The sequence below is a fragment of the Calidris pugnax genome, unplaced genomic scaffold, assembly GCF_001431845.1.
Source record: "Calidris pugnax isolate Ruff unplaced genomic scaffold, ASM143184v1 scaffold63, whole genome shotgun sequence".
NCBI lineage: Eukaryota > Metazoa > Chordata > Aves > Charadriiformes > Scolopacidae > Calidris > Calidris pugnax.
Genome location: NW_015090852.1, coordinates 6,980,553 through 7,004,025, shown reverse-complemented (window position 1 = coordinate 7,004,025; position 23,473 = coordinate 6,980,553). Strand labels below are relative to the sequence as shown.

The 23,473-nt window shown below is 37.8% G+C and overlaps 1 protein-coding gene across 2 annotated transcripts in view; it reads right to left on the bottom strand.

The window, feature by feature from the left end:
- CRB1 (crumbs family member 1, photoreceptor morphogenesis associated) overlaps positions 1 to 23,473 on the bottom strand; it is a 107,165-nt gene that overhangs the window by 4,410 nt on the left and 79,282 nt on the right. For both annotated transcript variants that reach the window (XM_014943297.1, XM_014943300.1), the window contains exons 10-11: positions 21,889 to 22,017; positions 19,146 to 19,272 (exon numbers count right to left, since the gene is read on the bottom strand). In XM_014943297.1, coding sequence (XP_014798783.1) covers positions 19,146 to 19,272; positions 21,889 to 22,017 — 256 coding nt within the window. The remainder of the gene's footprint in view (positions 1 to 19,145; positions 19,273 to 21,888; positions 22,018 to 23,473) is intronic.

Below are 23,473 nucleotides of genomic sequence, written 5' to 3'. Positions count from 1 at the left end.
TTATGAATAACTAAATATATGTAGGGTAACTTTACTGACTCGGCAGTACCTTAGAGATTCTCATCACATTTTGAGCAGGAGGTTGGACTGTGAGACCTCCTGAGGGCTCTTCCAAAGTGAATTGTCTTATGAGCCTGTTTAAAGTGCAGTCAGTGACAGAGCAGTTGTGAGAGGTCTCCTGCCCCTAATATGCAGAAGCTGTCAGTAAAAGGTGTATTCTTAATGGCAATGGGTGCTGATGGCAAGATGATGCCACGTGCCATGGTAATACCAACAAAACGATGTCTGTTAACATTAGAAGGCCAATCTGCTTCTTGCTAAGGTATTTTCTGTAGCATGTTCTATTTATATGTCTTTGCATGTCAGCTGGTGCAAGATGAATTTATTTCGACAAAATTGGAAAAAAAAAGGAAGAAAAAGAAAATGTCCTTGAATTTAGTTTTCATGTAGTGAATAGCTTCATATGCAAAGGCAGGAGGAAATCTAGAAAAAAATCTTTTTTGTCTTTTTTTAAAAGTCTTTTGTCTTTCACTGGTGGTTTCATTTCAAAGCTGATTAATTTTTTAGGTTTTTTGAATTATTAAATGAAAATGTTTTTAAATGTTTAGATTAGAAAAAATAAATCATTGGATAGAGTGAAACGTCTTTGTAGGATTGGGTTTTGCTTTTCATTTGCTTATTGAAATAGATTGATTGCTCTGCTTTAGTTTCTTGATGTTCTTTGTAGGTGAACAGTTTGGATAAGGAGGGCCCAGTTCACAAGCCAAAGCTCAGTGGCATTTATCAATCCGGTATATGTATGCTTATCTTTAAAAAAGCCTTCTTCCAAACATTTATTTTATAAGAGGGGAAACGTTAGGGATTTGCTATTTATGAATGTTTCCATGTGTGCCAAATGTCAGAGGCAAAGCACAAGGGAGCCAGCAAAATGCACAGGGCCTCTTCCTCTTGTGTGTTTTACATCAGCACGACTTAGTTGATCTAATCCTGATTTATATTGATACAGGGGATGAGAATTATGGCCACAGATGCCAAGGGCTGAGCCAGATCGGGGAGAGAGAAGAGCTAGCTGCAGTGCCAGGAGAGAAATTGCTGTAGGTGTGAGAGAAGTAGCGTGAGCTTCCTAAGGACACTGAGACCTGGGCACAAGCTTTGCGTGGGAAAATGTGGCTTGGATCAAGGGTATGTGTCTTTGGGATGTGAAAGACACAACGTGCTCTGAAAGCAGAAGCATGCCTTTGTTACTGGGCATTAAGAATTAATTAGCCTTCATTTCAGCACTCGCACAGAAATGTGCCTGGTTCTGGATGCTTCACAAGACAGAGACATCAACACAAGGTATAAAAACCACAGGGATTGCCAAACCCCAGAGGATTCCCTTCTCTGCGATTCTGCAGCTGCTCGTGTGCGCTGGCGCTTTCGCCAGCGAAGTCTCCGGATCCTGAGTCCTGACACCACTCACAAGGTTATCACTTCATTCACGGTAAGAACTTCTGATCCACACCATACAGATTTACTGCTCCCAAATCAAAACCATTTGCCATAGTAATGAGGGACGATTGGCTTGAATGGTCTTAATCCATGTCAGAATTACTTTGAAAGGTTTGGGGGCATATAGGGATAATGCTGAGCAGCCAAAAAAAAGCCATTAACTTGATTAAAAAACCCATGGATATGCTGAGTTTATTTCACTGAGGATTTACAGCCATCTTATTTATTTTTTTTTTCTGTTAAATGCTGAATTCAAATAAGAATTCCAGTAGTTCAAGAAGAAATCCAGACAATCATATACAAATCTGTTACAATGAGATGCATTGATAACCCCAGTTTGTGAGACTACAGTTTATTTTCAACAGCAGTAAAGTGGCCATAAATCTATAGATTGACTTAGTTCCAATAAGATACCTCAAATGACCTCATGAAGTCTCTTTTCCTGTAATTCTTTTTTTCACCTACACAAACAAGCACCTATTGCTCTCCCCTGTATCAATCTGTAAAAAGTAGCTGCTGTGTTTGTGCTAAACACCAGACAGCTAGTCCCAAAAGCTTTGTTGACCTAGATGTTATGCTGCTGAGTGGAACCAATAACCCATTTTGGACTCATTTAAAGAGAGCAGATCCATGTCCAGCTGAGCCAAACACTGCACAGGGCCCCGGAAAGGGCAAAATACTTTAAAGATTCTATATGAATCACCTATTTCCTTCAACTCTTTTATGCTTTTTACGCTTTATCCTGGTTTCTTACTTCATACTGTTGTCCATGTGGGCACTCATCTATGTTGACTGTGTCTACACACAGTTATCATTCAGGTACTTCAATATTTTATGCCTTTCTACTTTGGTACCTGTGACACTTAGTGCCTGTAGTGCACCTTAGCTGATTTTCCACCGTTTATCACCAGTGAGGCCACCAACTCCTTTTTCTTCTGCACACCTTACAACTCTCCAGTTTATCTTGTGGGATTCAAAAGTGCATTTTCTATTGCAGTCACATTGCACAGCCATTCTTCTTGCATCTGAAGGAGGTCCTGAAAGGTGTAATATCTGCTGTACTTTAAACCTTGTGCCTAACAAGCTTCAGGATTATCTGGTAGGAAAAGTGTTTGAATTGTCTGAAATTGAGAAGCAGAAAGCAAGAGGAAAAAAAACAGATCTAGAACGACAGCTGTGTGGTTTCTCTCAAGTTTTGCTTCCTTAATGAATAAGAACAAGATCAGTTTGTAGGAGCACCAGATTCAGACTTGAAGCCTTGAATATCTGATGAAGATCACCTTGGCCTATGCTAGGCCTGCTTCCCCTTGCGATCAGCAGGCCCATAGCTCCATTTCAGGCTGGCCTGTAGTTGCCACATACTGGCTCTGGTGCTACACTACATATACTACATAGAGAGTTGTAGATAAACATGAATATTCATCATTGTCATTGCTGTTTCTACCATCAGACTCCAAGTTGTTTTCCTGATCTGCAGGAAAAGACAGACTCACTGCTAGAAGGCCTGAGTGGGACAACGAGTCCTGTACATACTTCTATGGACGTTGCCGAACTTAGGTGACTGTACATACTTCTATGGACGTTGCCGAACTTATGCCGAACTCATGATATGTGCAGAAGAACCACAGTATAATATATATATGTAGGTGACTCACCTTGAAGAAGAGTGTCTGTAAGTAATCTTTTTTTTTATTTCTCTATCTTAATGTTAGATATTATTGTCTGAATATTTTCTTAAAATGTCTCTGAAGAAATTACATTCACTACCACCTCTATCTAGTGCACGTTTGTTTTTTTTGTTTTTTTTTTTAAAATGTAGTTTGAATAGTTTGTCTTAGTTGAAAAGTGATAGTTAGAATGAATTCTTTCCTGGAAAATGTCAGCTTTTAGTTGTCTGACAGTTCTTGAAGTAAAAGCACAAACATAGAGAGAATTAGTGTTAGCAGCTATAGTGATAAATTGATCACCTGGTTTGACCAGTTATAGACCAGAAAAATGTAATCTTTAGTGTCAAGGAAGAATTACATCTCTGATGTCCTGTGAGAAAATGAAGAAGACATTGATTGAAGTCTAGGATTTTAGCTGGGCTTGCAAGGAAAGTTCCTTATTAAGAAATTCTGACAGCCTCCCTCCTGACACGTGAAGCCACACTGTTGTGACACCACAGAAGTTAACAAGGAAGTTTGTTCTAATTATAGTGGAGCAAGAAATTGGAGATTGGAGATGGAGCTCTCTAAAGTGTTGTAACTAAATTGTAAAGCAGACTTTGCTTAAACAAGGGTGTTATTCACATTAGTCTTGATCTTCCAGTCAGATTGGCATACACAGATCTCCTCATCCGCACATTGCGGGGGAACCATTCCTGGATCACTCAGAAACAGTGATGTGAGTAAATAAAAAAAAATTACCCCTCCCTCAATGCTGGTACTTGCTGTAATATTCAGCTTCTATTTACAATATTAGCCTTTTGGATCAGTAGCTTTTCAAACTCAGAAGCTTACTTTTAGGTATTAATCTTCAAAGAACAGGCTGCATACAGTAACTATAATTTATTTAACTACTTGTAATATTGATGTCTCACATATTAATTGTTTAATGGAAGTGGTCCAGCCATGAAAACAGTGATATTTAGTATGCCTGGGATGGCCTGTCTTAGGCAGAACAAATAATATTTCTGTTTTGGCCACTGTAGTTTACGTGGGTTCAGCTATGGACCCCAAAAATCCAGAAGTACATGAGTAACCCCTTAAAATCTCCATCAGATATTTTGCTGGATCAGTATCTCACAGGACAGAGTATTAAATGTCTTTTCTTTTAGACAGCAGAGTGTTGGTTGTACACAGAGAAGTGATTTGGCTGGCAGTTTGGGAGGTAAGCTCTCATTTAAGCTGTGGGCTTTGAGAAGGCTCCTTGATAGCGTTTCTGCAGCAACTGCCAGTGCTAATTTTGTAAGTGTGCTCCAGCCTTTTTTAAGATCATCTTGGTGGTGCAGCACAGATTAAATGTGCAGTTCCAATGTGTTGTTAAGAGATGCCTTTTAAAATTCTATCGACAGCCTCTTGTGTAGGAACTTCACCATCTGCTGCAATATGAAAGGATAAGAGGGAAAATCTATAGTGCAAATCCAGGCAAACCATGCTGAGGAGGAGTTTGTCCCATAGCTGCGAAATCGCAGACTAGACAAATGTTTTAGTAAAGGTGTCAGTCTCTGGGATGTAATATCCCTTTCCAGTTTGGGAAATGCTTTGGGGTATGGTACAGAATTATTTTGGTACATGGATAACAGCACAGTGTATCAGGTGTGTTTCTCCATAGGGGATAACTGCATTACAGTTTTGAGACAGCAGATTCTGTACGAATAAAGCTTGGTGATGGATAAAAGCCTTATTGGGCAAGCATCTTGCAGGAAGGAATGGATGATATTTAAAATCAAAAGACTGTCATTGAAAATAGTAACTTTCTGTCATTGCGCTGATACAGCTGGGTTGAGTTTATTGCATCCTTATAGTTGGCACGGTAGGAATGACTCCTGAAGAGGCATTTGGAAGCACACACAGTAGTGGCCTTTTGATGAATTTTGCTCTCGTTGTCCTGGGAGAGTAAAGTGGGTGGGAGGGGATCAGTAGGTTAAACCCAAAAGCAGGAGAAGAAATGGAAAAGATGCTACAGTGCTGAAGATGAGGGCAGGACAGTTCCTGAGGAAAAGAAGTGAAAAGATTTAGCAGATAAGTTGAAATAGTTATAGTGATGAGAAAGAAGAATGAATTTCAAAACTGCTTTCTTCATTGATTGCATAGGTGTTGAGCAGACCAGCATGTGAAGGATGATGTTATAACATTCAAGATGGGATTGATGGGAATGACAGTGTTTGGGTAAGACAGCAGAGCAGGAAATGATTATGTAGGCTGTCAACAGTTATGTCAAGGGTGAACCTAAACCATTTCTAACGCAAGCTTCTGATTTTCTGAATTTTGCACATATTTTCTCTCTTTATCACTCTCACATTCTAGATTCCAAGTTTTTCTGTATTAGGGGAAATAAAAGAGAAATTTTGTAGAGGTATTTGCAATCTGGAAGCACAAATCTTATCTAAGTAAATATCTGCAGGTTGTTTCTCTTCCCTAATACGTTTCCATGTACATTGTTTTCACCGAGCATCATCCACCTGTATTCTGCATTATCAGTTTCAATTAACTTTAATGGAGTTGCCCAACCTGAGTTGTGGGCACAGAACTAGTTGCTCAAAACTCTGTTTTCCATCACACAACAGTTGAGGTTAAAGATCTCTTCCTTAATTAGTGATGCTAGTGGTAGATGTTCTTTTATTTCTGTAATCAGATCTTTGAGAGCAGCACTAAGTATCCATCCAAGACTAGTGTCACATACAGATGAATCCACCTTCTGTTGGCTCTGGTCCCTGACTGGGATGATGTGAAGCGGGGCTGTCATTCTGCACTGGGTACTGATTCTCTGTAAGAATTGATGCAACCTGTGCTGAAACTGTCCTTCTTGCCTCCTGCTGCTTTCTGTGGGAATAAGGAATTGCTCTGTCCGGTGGTGGTAATAGGTGGGTCAGCAATGTATGGTATAGCAGAGACAAAGTGATGATTCCAGTTTTATTCTGTAGCTGCCAGACACTTTCCGTCCGTACTTCTCTGCTAATAAGCTAAGTCTACAATCTCAAAACTGTTCCATGAAATTATTCTCCCTATTTGGTGCTAAGCTCCTGCAAAACAGCCATGTGTTGCTACCTAGCATTAATATTATGCTGTCAAGTGGTGATGAAGTAAGTAGCTATTTGACTGTTTCACACTGTCAGACAACAAGGTATCAAGTCAACAGCTAGCCTTTGTTGGGTGCAGCACTTCGATTGCAGCCATCTCCTGCTTCCAACTGTAAATATTAATAGTATAAGATAGACCTTTATTGGCTACATAATACTTGCCTTAACACGCTACATGACACTGTCATGTTACTTAGCTAATTATATTCCTTGATAAAAATGTTGAGTATGTTTTTATCCTACTGGCTTTTTTTCAAGTAGAAAGTTGTTTAGAGACAACAAACATCACTATGTTTTAGCTTCAGGAAAGACTTTGAATGATTTGCATATGTGAAAAGTATAAATGAAAAAAAAATATCTATAAACTACTATGTCAAGAATTACTCCTTAAAACCCTGTTTTAATCTTGTTTTATTGGTGGAGTTATTTTTTTCTTGTGGCTTTTTTTTGTTGTTTCGATCTTCCATTCAATCTTCTGGATAAGAACATATGAGTGTGTTTCTACCTGTGAACCTTACCTCTGTCCTCAGGGATTCTTGGATCAAGTACTGCACACCTAATATAGTATCTAGTAATTGTAATAATGTTGCTGGCATTGAAAATGGTTGTGTCTGAATGTGATATGGATGAAGCCAACTCTAACAGTTGCTTTTTGGATATCTGCTGAAGATACAAATGGTTTATGAAGTCTCTTTCTGTACTATAGCCAGCACAGTACATGACAAAAAGGTCTCTAAAAGTGTGTTAGAGATTTCTTAACTTTCTACTCCATGCTTTTACCTTACTGCCACCTAAGGATAACTAACAGAAAATACATTGTACCTCAGATTAGAGAGATTTACTCTAACATTGTAGGAAGTAATGGCAGCCTTGACAATTTCTTTCAAGAAGATTTCCTACACTTTCAGAAGATTTTCTTGAAGATCATACTTCTTAGAGACAGGAAAAAAATCTACTGGCTCAGATCACTGAATTTATCTCTTGTCCTCCAGGGCAGGGTGTATTGACTATGAATGCAACTCAACCCCCTTTCTAGCCAGACTATTAATTTACATCTGTGGGCTCCTCAATACAGTCTGATAGTAACATTTTCTACAGAGCATGAAGGCGGGTCAAAATCCACCTACATTTGCAGGTGTAAGCTATTTCTGATACAACCCCCCCCTTTTGATTCTGCCTCCCTCAGATACAAGTGTTGATCTGTGTTGAAGAGGCAGCCTAAGCAGTTCTTTCTCCTCAGCTCCATCCTTATTGCTTCTTGCCTTATTTCTTAAATAGCAGCTTTCAATTTCAAGATCCACTTTAAAGCAAGCCAATATCCTTTTATCAGAGAGGGAAACTGAAGCATGAAATAGAGACACAATTAACTTAAGATCAGTTAGGCAATCCATGGTGGAATTGGTAATTGAATTTAATCTCTTCATACCACCTAATCGCTGCCTGCAGAAATGCTTGCGATCAGTCCCTAGTAGTCATATCAGAGCAGTGCAGTCTTGCCCATGCTCTAACATTCCTGTTGAGAATGAAAATTAGCAAGGTCTGGTTTAGGATTTACCACCCAGTCTCCATCTTCGGCAGTCTGTCACTTGCCTGGTGTCTGTACAGTTGCTAGTACACTGAGGCATGAAGCCTTGAGCAAGCAAACTTGATTCTGCTGGGTATTCTTTTATGGAGCTGTTGAAATCAGACATTTTTACTGTACGAAATTTCTATTTTGGAATAAAGTATGGCGTTCTCTATTGTTTAATCTGCAAGAATATTGCATTTACACTGGTAATAAATTATTAGTGTGTAACCCGTTATGGGCTTGGAGTCTAAACTCCCTTTTTGACATCAGCTCACCTGTTATTTATTGTCTGAGCACCAGGACAGATTCTCTTTCCCAGGCTGGCCAGTCAGTCCCTCCTCTCAGGCAAATACCCTTGAGCGCAGTCCTCACTCCAATGTCCTGGTGCCTGAGGGCTCAACTGCACACCCCGTTGAACTGCTACAGATTAAGGACTGCTGAAGGGTCTTGTCTGATTTTAAATAGCCTCAAATTTTGAAAGGATTTGGCTCCATCACTCTCATTACCTGTCACTGCATCAAACCAACGATGACCCATTTCTTCAAAGCACCTGGCTGTGATTGTGTTTCAGTGTTTGGAGACCATTCATCCTCTGCCAAAATCCCATTCTGAAGTCCCACAGACCTGATGCTTTGCTTGTTTGCTGTCTTTACTTTTTATACCACAAATAAGCTATTTAATTCAACTAATAACTGAATCAGTGATTTCCAAGATGCTTCTTTATTACTCTGAGTAACTCCTCTGATTGATACTTGCACACTTCCTTAAAATATTCTCAGTTTTATACTTATTTCAAGATCAGTAAGGTAACCATGAAATCAAGCAAGTTATATGTAATTTTAGCAGAAGTATCGTAAGTTGACATTCTCTTCTGGATGAATACTTCTGCTTCCTCTTTCATCAGTGTTTTTGGGAGAGGATGAAAAAAGTGATCATGACCTAGGAGTTGTAGACTCAAAACTTTCCTGAGGTCAAATATGTTATTTCAGGGTTCTGGGTCCAGGCCGGTTACACCCCAACCAGTCGGTGCATCAGGCCTAAGTGCTTCTCTAGGGGAGGGGGTTAAATGGAAAAAAGTCAACGGGGGGGAAAAATTCTTGTTGCAGGATGATCAGGAAAGGAACTGCACCTTTGATTTCACCCACAAATGATTACTGCTTGGAGAAGAGGGAACAGAGGGTGCTGTCCCTTGGGGGTAAGGAAGAGCGCAGTGTGTGAGTGTTACCAGTGCTGCGCCAGACAGAAATGGAAATATTTCCATTTATTTCAGTAATAGATAATTAGACCCCAAACTATTTATGTGCTTAAGATTTTCCAAAATCTCTAGCACTTTGCAGGATCCAACAACAACCAAAGTTGTCTGCAGTGGTACAAAATCTGCTCAAGTGAAATAATTACAAAGATTTATAAAGCTGCTGATTCTCCTGTCCTTTCCACTGAATTACAGCAGTATCACTTGTTTTTATTTTATTTCAGTGCTCTTATTCTTCTTGAAAAGTGAATAATCTGTTCTATCAACTATTGTTTAAATGAATTTAAGGAATGTTGTATTTGCTGCACGGTTAGTTTAGTACAAAGCTGAGATATTTGTGTAACAAGCTCTGCCTCTCATTTAAGTAGCTCTGTATCAAAACAGATAAGTGTTCCTGATCTTTTGAAACCAAAACATTTTTCACATCTTCAGGAACAGGAATTCTTATTTTTTTTAGGGGAAAAATATTCTATATGTCTAGTAAAGTGTGCAAATTTTTTTCAGATGTTATTAGGAAGGGAATTTCCTAACAAGAACTGAAAAATACTCTGCCAAGAATGTACTTCACAGAGTTCCTCAAGAGATATGTAGGGAGATTAACGTGCCAGCCTTGTTTTATCTGGAAACATCATAATTTCATGGACTTTTGATAATAATCTTACGCATATGATTAGTTTCCAAGGCATTAACACTAGCCTACAAGATGCATTTGTTATGCTGAGCTGATATGTCAGTAGTGTTAAGGAGCTATAGCACTATCACTGTCTAAATAAAGTACTGGTTGGAATTGAGAACCATAGCTCCCTTTCAGGCAACTGAATAAACGTGGGCACATATTCTGAAGTGCTTAATCTGTAGTATCAGTGAAATCTCCATATTTACCCTTTATCTGGCATCCTTTAAAATATATATATGTATTTAAGATGTGGGTAACTTTTGGTCCTTCTAATTGTGACGTTGGTGAATGAGCTTCCTTTAGTCCTAATCTGGCAATAAATTCCATGTAAAGCCTCATACTCATGTTTCAGTTCTGTCAATTTCAGTGAAAGGACAAATTTTGGAACCCAAGAAATTGCTGCCGCAACACACTCAGTATAAGATATCTTTTCCATCATAAACTCCTTATCTTCTGTTCATTTTTTTTTTCTTTTCATAAGTACTCAAGTGAAAGCCCAGACTATATTTTTCAGCTTGAAAGTGAGGTAGGAATTTTCTTTTCTTTAGAAACTTTTGGTCAATTAAGCTATTCGGGATTTATGGAATTAAAACAGATTTATGGTCTCTTTTCACTCAGTGTTTGGCCAAGTTGTCCAGCAAATAAAGAGCATTTTACTGTGTAAAAGTAGAAGCCTATAGGTTATTAACATCTGCTGTTGGGGCATTACTGCTGTTTTGCTATTTTCTAGATAAAAATCCATATCTTTAGAAACAAAGTTTAAAAAAATTACCACTGAACATAGCTTCATTTCCATTTTCAGTGGAAAACAGACACAAAAATACAAAAAAAAAAAAAAAAAAGACTTTCCTATATTTGCAGCAAAATAATTTTTTCATCAATTGTATTTTAAGGAACAAAGTAATTGAAAACATGCAAAGTTTCGGCATTAGATGATAGCAATAGCCAGAAATTCCAGAATTATCGAAATGTTTGTTTGTGTTTGGATAGTCCTTAGGATGCAATTAGAGTTAGAGTTTTTATTTACAGAGATAACTGGAAGACAGAAGTATTTATTCCAAAAGTAAAAGCAGAATATTATTTTTATATTTGTGAGTTAATTGTTCTAAAGCAACTTTCAGAATACATTCCCTAATGCTAAGCCTGCTGCATTATCTGAAGATAGAAGAAAAAATAGATAAAAGAGAAAAGAACATTAAGTCTCATGAACCAGATAAGAAAAAAGATTTAAAATTTAGTATCTGAACAATGCAGGCAGGGAGTGCATGAATGCGTTATAAAGTGAGCAATGACTGAAGTAAATGCCCATGTGATGTGAATGTGAGTCTACAGGGAAAACATCAGAAGGTGAGAAAAAGGAAAACAATGCCATTGCAACATAAAGGATGGTGTACAGACAAAATGTGTTAGTCTGAATACTAAATGTGTTATGTGAATACTGTACTTGAGCTGATTCCTATACTGCAGAGTGTTATGCTGTCATATGTCATCTGGGCTCCCTTTTCTGCTTTATATTTACCATGCACATTAAATATTCAACTGCTTTTCACTGATGCGTGCAGTAATGCTGGCCTTGTGAGGAGCTTTCTTGTCTTTCCCAGCTAAGACACATCAGATAACCTTATTGTCTTTGCATCCTAATGTTTTTGTACCTTATGTTATGACACATATTAAATGTGTTTCTTGCAATATCCTTTTAGAAGTTTTAGTTAAATCCTGTGTTTTGAATACAGACTAATAGAAAATAGCAAAGGATATTAAGGGCTGTTCTGCTCTGAAAACAACTGTAAAAATGGCATTGTGACATTTCCAATGACTTCCAGAGCAGAGCTGCTCATTTTAAAAATCTAAAGATGTTTTTTCTTACCCCACATTTGACCTGGCACAGGAGTAAAGCTGGGTTCTCTCTGACTCCTACCGTTGACAGTAACAATTCTGCCATGATGGTGATCTACAACCACGTGAATGATGTGAAAACAAATAAATTCCAGCTTTTTCCCCGTTCAGCTACGCTGACTCTCTTAGGCTAATAAAAATAGTAAAAACTTACTTCAGTCGATGAAATGATATTATTTCAATAACCTATCATCAGACTGCAATAAGTTTACCTGTACTGTAGAGTCCTTTTCTCCAAATAGTTGAGATGATGAAGATTTTCTCAAAGTAAGGTAACAGAGAATAAATCAGAGGTACCAAGGAATACCTTTTATGCTTCCAGCAGCAGCCTTACAGAAAGTAGGTTATATAGACCAGACTGTTTATTTCTCTCCTGCAGTCTGCTCCCTGTCTAGCTCTTAGGCACATCAGGAGAGCTGGTAAGTGAAAGTCACTTTCTGCTTGTTGATAGTTCTCCTAACCTGTGACTTGCACCCTGCTTGGGAAAGCAAGCCAGCAGGAATGTGTCATGGGCTGGCTGTTCTGACCGTGGTTGCTGGAGGTTGAAAGCATCAGTTTTGAGCAGGGCCTCGGCCTTCTCTCATTTGGTCCTCAAGTACTGCTGGCTTCAGCATGATTTTAGAGCATATAAACAAGTGATTTTGCATATCTCTGATTTCATGAGGTTATATTTATTGCAAGGCAAGGACCTCATATACAGTGGAGTTAGCTATGCATGACAGGGAATTTCAGAAAAATGGTTTAATTTTGAAATATTTTACTGTACATATTAGTCTTTCTCAACAGGCTGCAGGAGCACTGGAGAAGGCAAAAGTCACAGCAGATACAAATGCAGTCACTTACTAAGACATCAATCTGACGCTCCCCAAAGGCTTGACCTGATCTTACTGCCTGGAGACACAGGTTGTTCAGCCACACCATACAGGGGGAACTTGGAGCTGACCTCCACATATGGCGAGACCATATGTGTGCAGAGAGTTCACTCTCTGCAGGTTATAACAGCTGGGATAAGCTTTTCAGTGACATGGGGCACCCATAGTTCCTCAGCTGGTGCTGTGGAGCAGCAGTAGATGAGTGGCTTGTCTAGAAATCAGGGTGGTAGTACTTCTTAGTTTCAATTCACTCACCCAGCTTTACTTCTTCGTTTTACAACAGTCCTGAGGCTGGCAGCTGAATATTATTGTCTTAGTGTTGTCAACATTGGGCTAAGAAAGAAAATTAGTATATTGCCTTAAAATAATTATATTTGAATATGAAAAATATTTTTTAAATATTTTGTGTTGTATTTTTTGCCCTTCTATGACTCTTAAAGTCTTCTCCAAGTTTGAGAGGGCTAGCAACTTATCTGATTCCATGGAGGCTGAAATCTGTGTGTTGGAGCACAAATACCAGCCATCTAGGGCAGAATTGTTTGTTCAGATTTAAGGTGTTGACAATATTGCTACCCTTCTTTCACAAATGAACAAACACTGAAGTATGGAAGTGGCCTAACCATCTGCAGTAGGAAAGAGTGTAAGTTCAGGACAAGAACTAATCTATACTGATGACAAGGAGAACAAAGTTCTTTCACCAAATACTTTCCCTTACAAGTGTGTAAATTTCTTGTTTGGGGTTTTTTGTTTTTGCTTTTGCATTTGAAGAAGCAGAATGCTAATGCAGCTCTTGCCCTCCACCTCCTAATATTTGAGAAGTTTTCTGCTGGAAAGAGAAGGTGAAACATTGTTTTTTTCTTTTCAAGTAATATCCTAAAAATCTTCAAAATTGTTATGCAACCTCAGGACATAAACTGATGAGAGCATTGGCTCAGAGCTGGTGCAGTGTGAAAACTAACCTGTATGGCTATACTTGTCATTGTATTGCTCTACAGGACTTGAACACAAAATATGGTTTATGTTTCTGTGTGTAAGGGCAAGATAGAGTTATACAAGAGCGATACAAACAGGTAAAGCCACAGTGAGACTGGGAGAAAATGCTGTAGTTGTTAAATTCCTGATGTCCACATCTTTTAGTCGAATGATAATTATCCATTAATAGCCTCATAAGTATGAATATGTAAATAGCTATGGAATGCATTATTCATGAATCACCAGGCATTAATTATTGTAATAAGTATCATTTGCTACGTTCATATTAATAACCCTTGCAGTTAATGAATACATTAGCTAATTGCTGTAGAGCAGATTCAATCAAAATTCTGTGTGTCTCTGCTATGGAAGCCTGAGAGAGTTTTCTTGAATTTAGATTCAATATTGAACATATCTTACATGATTATCAGTGTATTCTTAATGACATTAAATGTGAATCATAACCTCCAGTGCATGATGCTTGTCCTTGTGCCCAGGAGGATGGAAAGGTACCAGCTGGAAGAGCATATGAAAGCAACAACAGTGCACATCAGAGCACATAGCAGTAGCTACCTTAAGCAGAACTTTAATTCTGGGACATGTAATCCACCACCACTTTCAAGTTTCATGTATATTCACATGTACAATAGGAGGGGGTGTGCTTTGTGAGGAAGTGCTGTCCCAAAGGGACAGCTGATGATAATGTTCAAGAAACACATTCAAAGTACAGACTGAGCTGTGCACCAGCAGGTGCAGGGACATGTCTGCCTTCTACTAGCACAAGCAGAACATGGCACTAGCAGGATGTGCTCCTCAGCCTAATGGGGCCTCTGGGCAACTCTTGAAACACAAGTGAAATGAACAACCAAACTCTGCATTTTTTTTTACACTCTGGAAACCTATTTCAGATAATGGTAATCTAAGTAACACAGAAAGAAGACTGGCTGAAGGATTTTTTTGTGGCTTTTTTTTTTAGGCTATAGTTCTTAGAACCAGGGTTTGTGGTTCTTGAAGTAGAAATTTTGAAGAATTTTTCATTACAAACATAAGTTTCTTTCTTTTTAGATAGAATTAGTAACCAAAGAAATGAAAAGGTAAGTTCAAGTGCTAAAAGTTAATATATGGAAGTAAAGTGCCCCCTTGGGTGAACTTCTGGGTGTTAGGCCAGGAAAAATATTTGCAATGAAAGAATGAAACATGATTTCATCACTGTGAGTTTGAAGCAGATTTTTTTCCCCCTATTTTTAGTTTCCTCAATTTATTCGGTGCATGTGACTACTACTAGTTTCTTAAAAAGTACATGTTCTGGGAGTAAGAGAATTCAAATAAGCACACCACATCAAGGACATTTTCCAATTGACAAACACATGGGCTCTTTGTAGCTAAAATTGTGATAGGATACTGCTGGCAGAGTCCAAATCGTATTAGAGCATCAGCAGAGGAGGGTCAGTCAGTGTCTGTGTTTTAAGGGTCAGAAGTAGGATCTATGCATGGTCAATGAAGCAACTGTTATTCTTTGTGGGAACTCATCTGGGAGCTTGTGTTCTGAATAAAAATCATATATCAACGGATTTGCAATAAAATTGCAACACTGGAGATGTATGAAATTCTTGTTATATCTTAAACTTAAACATGAATAATGGCCTTTTCAACACTCCTAATCCAAAAAAATCTTAATGATTGGATGTGTTCACAGAAAACATAGTGCTTAGTGTCACATTTATCCAGCTTTTTTTTTCTTGTTTGCTTCTATAGCCATTTGCCTTTAAATGGCCTACAGCTGCATTTCTTCAAAAAAAAATATAAAAAAATCAATAATGTTATTTTAATTAATCTGTTTGGGTTTGATTTTTTTTTTTTTTTTTTTTTTACCTTTTAAGCTAGAAATATGAAGCCTGTTCTCCACTGGTGTGTTGGAAGACCTATGCATGGGACAGGTCCAGCCTATGGGGTATGATAGCTTCATGGAAAGGGATGAGCCATCAAAATAGTAATGGAGACCTTGTAATGCTCAACAGATTCGTAAGTATTGACAGTACATAAGGAGGAACCAAGTAATGAGTGTCACTTTAAGCTATGGGGATAAAATCCTTTCTTGCCTGAATTGTTGATCTGGGGGCTGGTTTATTTAGTTGTGCTCTGTAAGGTACCAAGAGCTGCCCAGCAGAAGAAATCACCCTTGACAGGTAATACACTACTGCAGCCGAAGTGGGTTGAGAGGGTGAACCACTTTTTTGGGAAGCACTTGCCTGACCCTGCACTGTCGGTGCCCCTGGAGAAGACATAGGGAAGACACAACCTTAGTTTTTGTGTGGTGTCAAGCGCAAACATTCAGAAAACATGGCACACTTAAAGCAAATGAATAGAGTCATTAGCAGAAAATGAGGAGCAGACATAAAAAGACAAAGGCAGAGGTTTATTTTTTTGTATAAAGGTAGGAAAGTTATGTACATATGCACAATGTAGTTGAGAATACAGAAGTACAAAGAGGAAAGGAGCAGCATTTCTGAAGTTGGGGATGTTTCATGATGACAAGGCATTAGAGGAAGGAAAGAATTCAATTACAGGTGTGTACTCTAGAAAAGGAAAGAGTGAACTGATGCTCTGCTTATATATTCTAGATGAATAACGTGCATATTCCTGTAAATCCATGTAAAACCTGCATTTAATATTGTGTGTACACTCATATCAAGTGTCTAGTGTTGCAGAAAAAGTGTTTTGGAATCTCTATACAGATACATACTTTGATTTTCATATTATGCATATAGCTATAGCATTTCAGACATACTCTTATTATATATACTGCCTTCTAGCTTTCTTCAACATTAATATCAGGATGATTTTTTTTCTTATTATAGTATATCCATATTCTATAAAGTGCGTAAGACTGACTTATTTACGTGGGAGCTGAACTAAACCCAGTGAGACAACCCCCAAAGCTATTGTGATTCTTTAAATTTTGATTTAAAAAAAAATTATTTGAACAGCTCTGGTTTGTAGTATCAGTTTTTTCCATTAGAACTTTCAAAATTTCTTATTTCTTTGCTTTTAATTTGCATTCTGAAATGATATGATACTTTTAATTTCAAATTATTTGTGATGGTGTTTAAATTATTATTTTCAGTAATACTGAACTAAGTAACGTTTTTAGCCAGGATGAAATGAAAACTACAGTTTGGAATAAAATATCCAACAAAATACATTATTACTTCAAATTTCTCCATACAAAAAAAATTTGACATTTTAACTCAGAACAAGGTGAATGTTTTCATTTTGTTTTGTTTTACTTTGATATTTTAAGACAAAAACATTTCACACAGAAATACTTATTTCTTTAAAAAAAATAATTTTCCTCTGAAACTGTAAGTTTGATCACATTACTTTATTTGGAGTAAACGCCCAAATTTTTCAAAACTGTATTTTCATGTAAAAAGCAATCAAAAATGCCATTTCATTTTGTTTTGTTGTCTTTGTGTTATATAATTCATAATATTACATGTGGTTCTCAGTAATCAAGATGACTAAGCCCTGCGTTTTATAGAATACAGTTTTGTTTCTGACACTGCTACTACACTGTTTTCATCCCCAGCACTGGAACATGCGTTCCCACCTTATGGTTATTGTTTGCTTACAAAAAGGAAAGGAAATTTTAGCTGAATGATTATTTTTTTTTTTTTTAAATAAGAGATTAAGAAGAAAATTACCCATGTCACTTTTCTGGTATGATAAAAACAGCAAAGACTTTATCCTTGTGTAATACAATGATCAGAAGTAAATATATTGTGCTTAAGTTTTCATACTAAGGGAGGTGCTTGAGACAGGAATACATGACATATCACAGGGGTGAATCATGGTATTTTCCATAAATGTGCAAAAAAATGTGTATAGTTTTTTTTTTTTATTTTCCCTGAAAATAGGAGTAGACGCTTTAATAACACCAGTGTTGCTGCAATTATGTGCTGAATGGTATTCAGAAAAATAACAGGGTTTGGAACATTTATGAAAGGTGGGAAATAAAAGTAGAATCTTGATTCCCAGGCAGTGACTTCTGTGATATCCTGCCATGGCAAAACAGGAATCTTAACATCTCACTTATACAAATTTTATGGTGTCTTAGTGTAACTGTAGAATTAAAGGTGAGATTTGTTCTCAATGAACACTCCAAGTCCAATCCACAGCAAGTTGGGTAGGACTGAGGAAAGAGGGTCAGGTTTAAAGTTGGGGAAATTGTAAAATCAGTGGGCTCAAGGACTTCTGCAGTCCCAGCTTTTTATCTCTGCAGACATAAAAGTTCATTGTATAATATTAGTTAGTCTTTCCTGTAACTCTGCTACGTGCCATATCACTTCATCAAATAACACCATCTTATATATGTTTACTCTTTTGGATCAACACTCAAGGACACTATTTAAATGACTATACTGAATCTATACAAATATAATATGAATGGCTGCCCAAAGAAATGTTAGCACAGTTCTTGCCTTAAAAAATTATTCAGAAAAAAGCACCCGCACTTTTCACTATTGTTTTGTACTTAACAATGTATTTCAGTTGTGTCTGTGCTCTCAAAGGCAACAGCACAAATATTTTGCTATTACATCTTTTGCTAAAAATCCTGATATTCTGATATTCAGGCCTCTTATTTTCATTCTTTAGAGAATCATGGACAACCAATCAACTGAACTACCTTTATTGCTTCCTGAGAAGGGAAAAAACACCACCATATTTTTGTCTGATGACACTCATATCTATTGATGGATAATATAGATTTACTCAAAGGGACAGAATTCTTTGAACAAACAACAAATATATTATTTTAAATTCTGATGTACTTACTGGGTCTTTCTTGAAAAAGGAATCATGATGAACATTAAGACGGCTGTATTTTATCTAAGTATAAGACATTGGAGGTGTACAGGCTACCAGAGTGGTGGTTCAGCATTAGTGATGTCAGCACAGGGTTGCCACTAATTAAAATGGATGCAAGATTTTCCTCAGTGTGTTGCCAATTGCTAATCCAAACTATTATCTAATTATCTAAAAATGTTGTATATGATTTCAGAGGTGTGAGACCACACTGCCAAAGAAACAGCAATGAACATCTTATGTGATACAAAGTTAGTGACCATCTGTAAGATTTAAGGTTGAAATTAGCCTTATTGAAGGCAATGGGTCTTTGCCACTCAGTGCAGTAGGGTTTGAATGCCATCATCAGCATATCTTGTAGTTCTCATTAATATGTATTGCCTGTTTGTGTGTCTCACTGTTGCCCGCTGGCAGTGTGTATGCGGTGAGATGCTCTGGTAGAGGTGGAATGAAACACTTTTAAAGATCTGCTAGATTTGTTCTAAAATTAAGAGAAAGAACTAAACCAGATCCAACACAATTCGTAGAAAATTGTTCAAAGAAATATAGAACAGTATTTTAAAACACTGATGTTTGTATTGCTTTGCTAAGTTGTTTGGTCAAGGCATCTTCTGCTGTATTAAAATACAAAAGTATGAAGACTGCTAATAGTCTTCCTGTTCACCCCACTCAACTGCTGGATCATCATCCATTCGTAGAATAAGATAGGAGAGAAGCTGAAAGAGGTTCTGCCACAACAGTAATGAGACAAAAAAGGAGAGGTCGCTTACATCTATCTCACAGCGGTCCCCGGCATAGTTCACGTCGCAGAGGCAGTGAAACTTGTTGAGTAGGTTCTGGCAGAGGCCCCCGTTCAGACATGGGTCAGAGCTGCACTCATCAATGTCCTTTTCACACCTAGAGGAAAGACTGCAAATAGTGAGTGACTGAAATCACAAACAAAGTGCATTGAACAGGCACATTTTTAATTCAGAAGCTTTTGGCGGGAGGGAGAGCGGGATGCTCGATCTGAAATCTGCAGTCTAATTCCACATGTGTTTATGATTTTATTAACTACCTGATTAGCCACATCAAATCCTGGACTTCCTCTATTATTTTCAAAACAGATAGTTAAGCCGGAAATTTCATCTCTGTACAAAGTATTTCATGGTTAATGGTGCTTAACAATGTGAAATAAAAGTTTTTGTATGATTTTAGAGCTAGATCCAGCACACATCCTGCCGACAGCTTGCTTATCCGTTTTCATTGTTCCTGGGAGCTAAGGGCACATTTTCCTTCTTACTTGCCTGGACATAAGTAAAACAAATGTGTGATTTTCCCAGCTAAGTGCCCCTGGGAATGCTCACCTGTTTGTTTTTTTTTTCTCAGTTTGAAATGCCAATGGATGCCCAGCAGAATCTCCTATCCAGTCAGGACACAGGCCTTGGGCACGGTAAGATTGCTTTAGAACTAAATTAAAGTATTAATTGTATCTTTACAATTAATTTTAATTTAGTTATTTATTAGTATTAATTTAATTAATACAATAAAATACTTTAATTAAAGTATTAATTGTATCTTCTGTATCTATCTGTAATAATAAACTTATCTATGCAAAATCAAAAACACCCTCAAAATCTTGCAGGGAATTCGGCACCTGAATACGACTGAGTTTCAGGAACACTTGAAAATCTAACTCCCTTAGGTAGTTTTGAAAATCTCAGCTTGAATTCAATGAAAAATTTGTTCTCAAGAGACAATTGTGTCTCCTTTTATGAGGAGTGTTATTTTCACATTTCCCTTTCCACCTATTATTTTTTTCTTTTTTCATGATCCCAAGTCGATTGATGTAGAAAGATACTATTTTCTCTGCACTGTGCATCAATAGCTTTCTGAGGCATGAAATATTGTCTTAAAGGAAAATGCCTGTTTTATTAATCTAATAGATAGATATACAAAGGGTTTGGGGTTTGATTTCTTTATTAACTCATATATTTGTATTTGTTCTGAAAAAAAGGAGTAAATTTTCTTATTTGGTATACTAAGATCTGCAAGCACAGAAGTGCTACTGGTTTATGGATTGGCAACGTGGAGAAAAAGAGGACAAATAGTCAATTTTAGACATTGCAGAAGAATGCCTTGCTGTGATAGTCTGTTAAAGCTCAGTGCACTTGGTACAATATGAGAAACGTGGGAACCATAAAATAGAGATTATTGCCAGCCAGTGGGATGGATGTAAGGAAGGCTCATTCCCAAAGCTGTAGTTAGCAAGTTGCCTGGCAGGGGAAGGAAGAAGAAAAAAGTATTTTCCTTCTGTCTTGAAGTACCAAGAAATATACACAGGGACATGTCTGACAATATGTTTTTACTTTTTTATATTTTATTTTATTTTATTTTATTTTATCTTTTTCCCCTTTTTTTAAATAGTGTGAGGTGGTACACAGACCCACTGGATGAAGTAAATGGTACAATGCAGACATATCATAGCTACACTGTGTATTGACTGAGTGGAAATTTTCATTTCATTTATTGTTTATAGCTTACTGTACTGTTTTCACAAAATCAGTGGGTTAATAAATTTTTGAGAGAATGAAACTTTTTGTTGAAAAATTCTTTGTGTTTGCAGAGCCAGCATAGCTTGTTCCTGTTGAACTTTAGGATATTATACTCTCAGGTAACATTAATTTGACTAAAAGCATGTATGTTTTTTTCCTGTCTCACTATCCAAAAAGGTACCCTTACCTACTCAGCCTATATTATGACTGTGGCAATGTCTTCCTACATTTCTATGGCACCTGATGCCCCAAGGCTGTCAGGACTCCTTGCTGCAGGGCTGTTTGCAGAACATGATCAAATGGTAAGTGTGAATTGTGACAATATGCTATAAAATAAAAAATTAACTGAGAGGAAGGCCCCTTCTGTTTCAGACTCAACTATAACATATAAAAAGTATTTCTCAACTTCTTTTTAAAATATATTCTGTTTTCACAGTTCAGCATTCAGTGAGAAAGTCACAAACTACATTGCTACCAGGTATGTCATCTCATACCATCCCTGTGAGAGAATAGATTGTATATTCACAATACGTATTTGTGAAAATGAAACAGCTTTGCGTATTCATGTGTCAGTGTATTGCGGCGGACTTATATATATGATCAGGATATATATATTTATATGTCCCCACCTTTAGAAAGATAACATCATTGCTTATCATATACAAATTGGGCAGGGAATCCAAAAAGCCAGCACATAGAAGTGTACAATGCTGTCTAAGAAATAATAACTTGCATTGGAGTTAATGGTACTATGCTGGATTGAATCTTGCTGCATTAATTTGTGACCTCTGTCTAAGTAAACCAGCTATACTTTTAGGCCCTCAGAGTCACTAAAGCAAAGAACTGCTCAATTTAAGCAACTGCTGTGTCTGTATTTCTGCAGGAGGGCAAAACCTCTCTGACTGTTATGCTCTCAACCCTTCTGGAACAGCTTTTGGAAGAATTGCTCCACAATGATCTGCTGGGCAAAGCATCTCACCGTTCTCCAGCAAATCCAGGCAGGCACACACATGTCAACTCGCCGCTGAGATCAGTGCAGTTGCCATAGTTGAAACACGTGAGGTTTCTCTCTTCATTCCCACAAACTGTGTATGGTAATCTTCTGTATCTAGGTAAGTAAGAAGGCAATGGCAGTAGTTATTTGCACTGCCCTTGTTTCTGGATGTCTCATGCTCTTCCAGCTTTTAATTTCACTCTAGTTCAGTGTTTTAGTGGAAAATAATTAGATCTACCTTGCAAATTTATTATCTGAATGCAGAATCTAGTGTTGCTAGTCTCCAAATACAGGGAGCTGTAAATAAGCACACAGCTTCGGGGGCTGCAAATACCGAGTGCCCCCATGGTTTCCTCTTTGGAAAGGAGCCCCCACATCTGTGTGCATTGACACGCTTGGTGCCTGGGGTACTCGGGGTGCTCACAGGTAGTGGTCAGCAGCAACTGAACTTGGGGAGCAATGCTGTTACTGGCTGGGGTATCATCCAAAGGAAAGAGAGCAGGAACCAAGGTTTAAGACTCACAGAATAAGTTTGAATTAATTTTTTTAAAAATTCGCTGGATTTGGTTTTTCTTTTCTTAGTATTTACAGGCCAGTTAAAGATTCATTTCTTAGTAAAACAAACAAAAAAAAGGGACAACACTCTACCTACATGATGTGGATCTAGGAGATACCTGAATCAGTCTAGTAGAAGAGTTCAAAAGATAGATTTAGCATACAAGGTTGGCCATACTGGCCAATATGAGGCATCTCCAAATCTCAGTATGTCCTCCCTGCACAAAAAAAAGTTGATAAAAATTGGCAGTTGTGTAATTATAGCCTAAAAGACTGAGGCTGGGCAGCACAAAGACAATTGCCTGTTTGCATCCTCCAGGCTGCAGCAGACTGGGTTTGTTGGAGTCCTCTGGAGGAAGAAGAAGGATTTTGCCTTCTCTGTGAGCACAGGTCAAGCTCAAAAGGGAGAAGTTTATGGTGTGCAGAGAAGGGCGAGTAAAGGGGAGAGAGGCCAGGGAAGAGCCTGCAGCCTTAATAGAGGAGTGTCTGAAAAGAATAAGAAACAGGCATGTGAGGAGGCCTCAAAAGTGATGAAGACTGGGCTTTGTGGTGTCTGCAGCCATCAGGATTGCTCGGCTGAGAGAGCAAGCTTAGAGCAAAAATCCCACAAAGCAAAGATGCTGTGAGTGGGGAGAAAAACTCTTTACAACTCCTTCTAATGTTATTTTCTCTTACCCACCAACTCTGAATTTTGCTACTGATAGTTCTAGAGCTCTATTACTCTAATAAAGTATAGCTTTAGGGATTCAAAACCCTTAAAATCTTTTTTTTTAAAAAAAAAGGTGTCACATGTCTATCTCTGAGCTCTGTCAGACTTGTAATCCCATCATCAGAGAACTTGTTTCACCCAGGCTGGCAGCAGAGCTATGCCTTGTTCCCAGTCTCCTTGCTCTGTCTCATCAGTCCCTGCCTCAGCTGCCATCTCTCCACTGTCTCAATCCACATCTAACTGATCTGTACTGCAGACTCTTTATACATTAATTCTGCAGCATGATTAATATACAGATAGATGCAT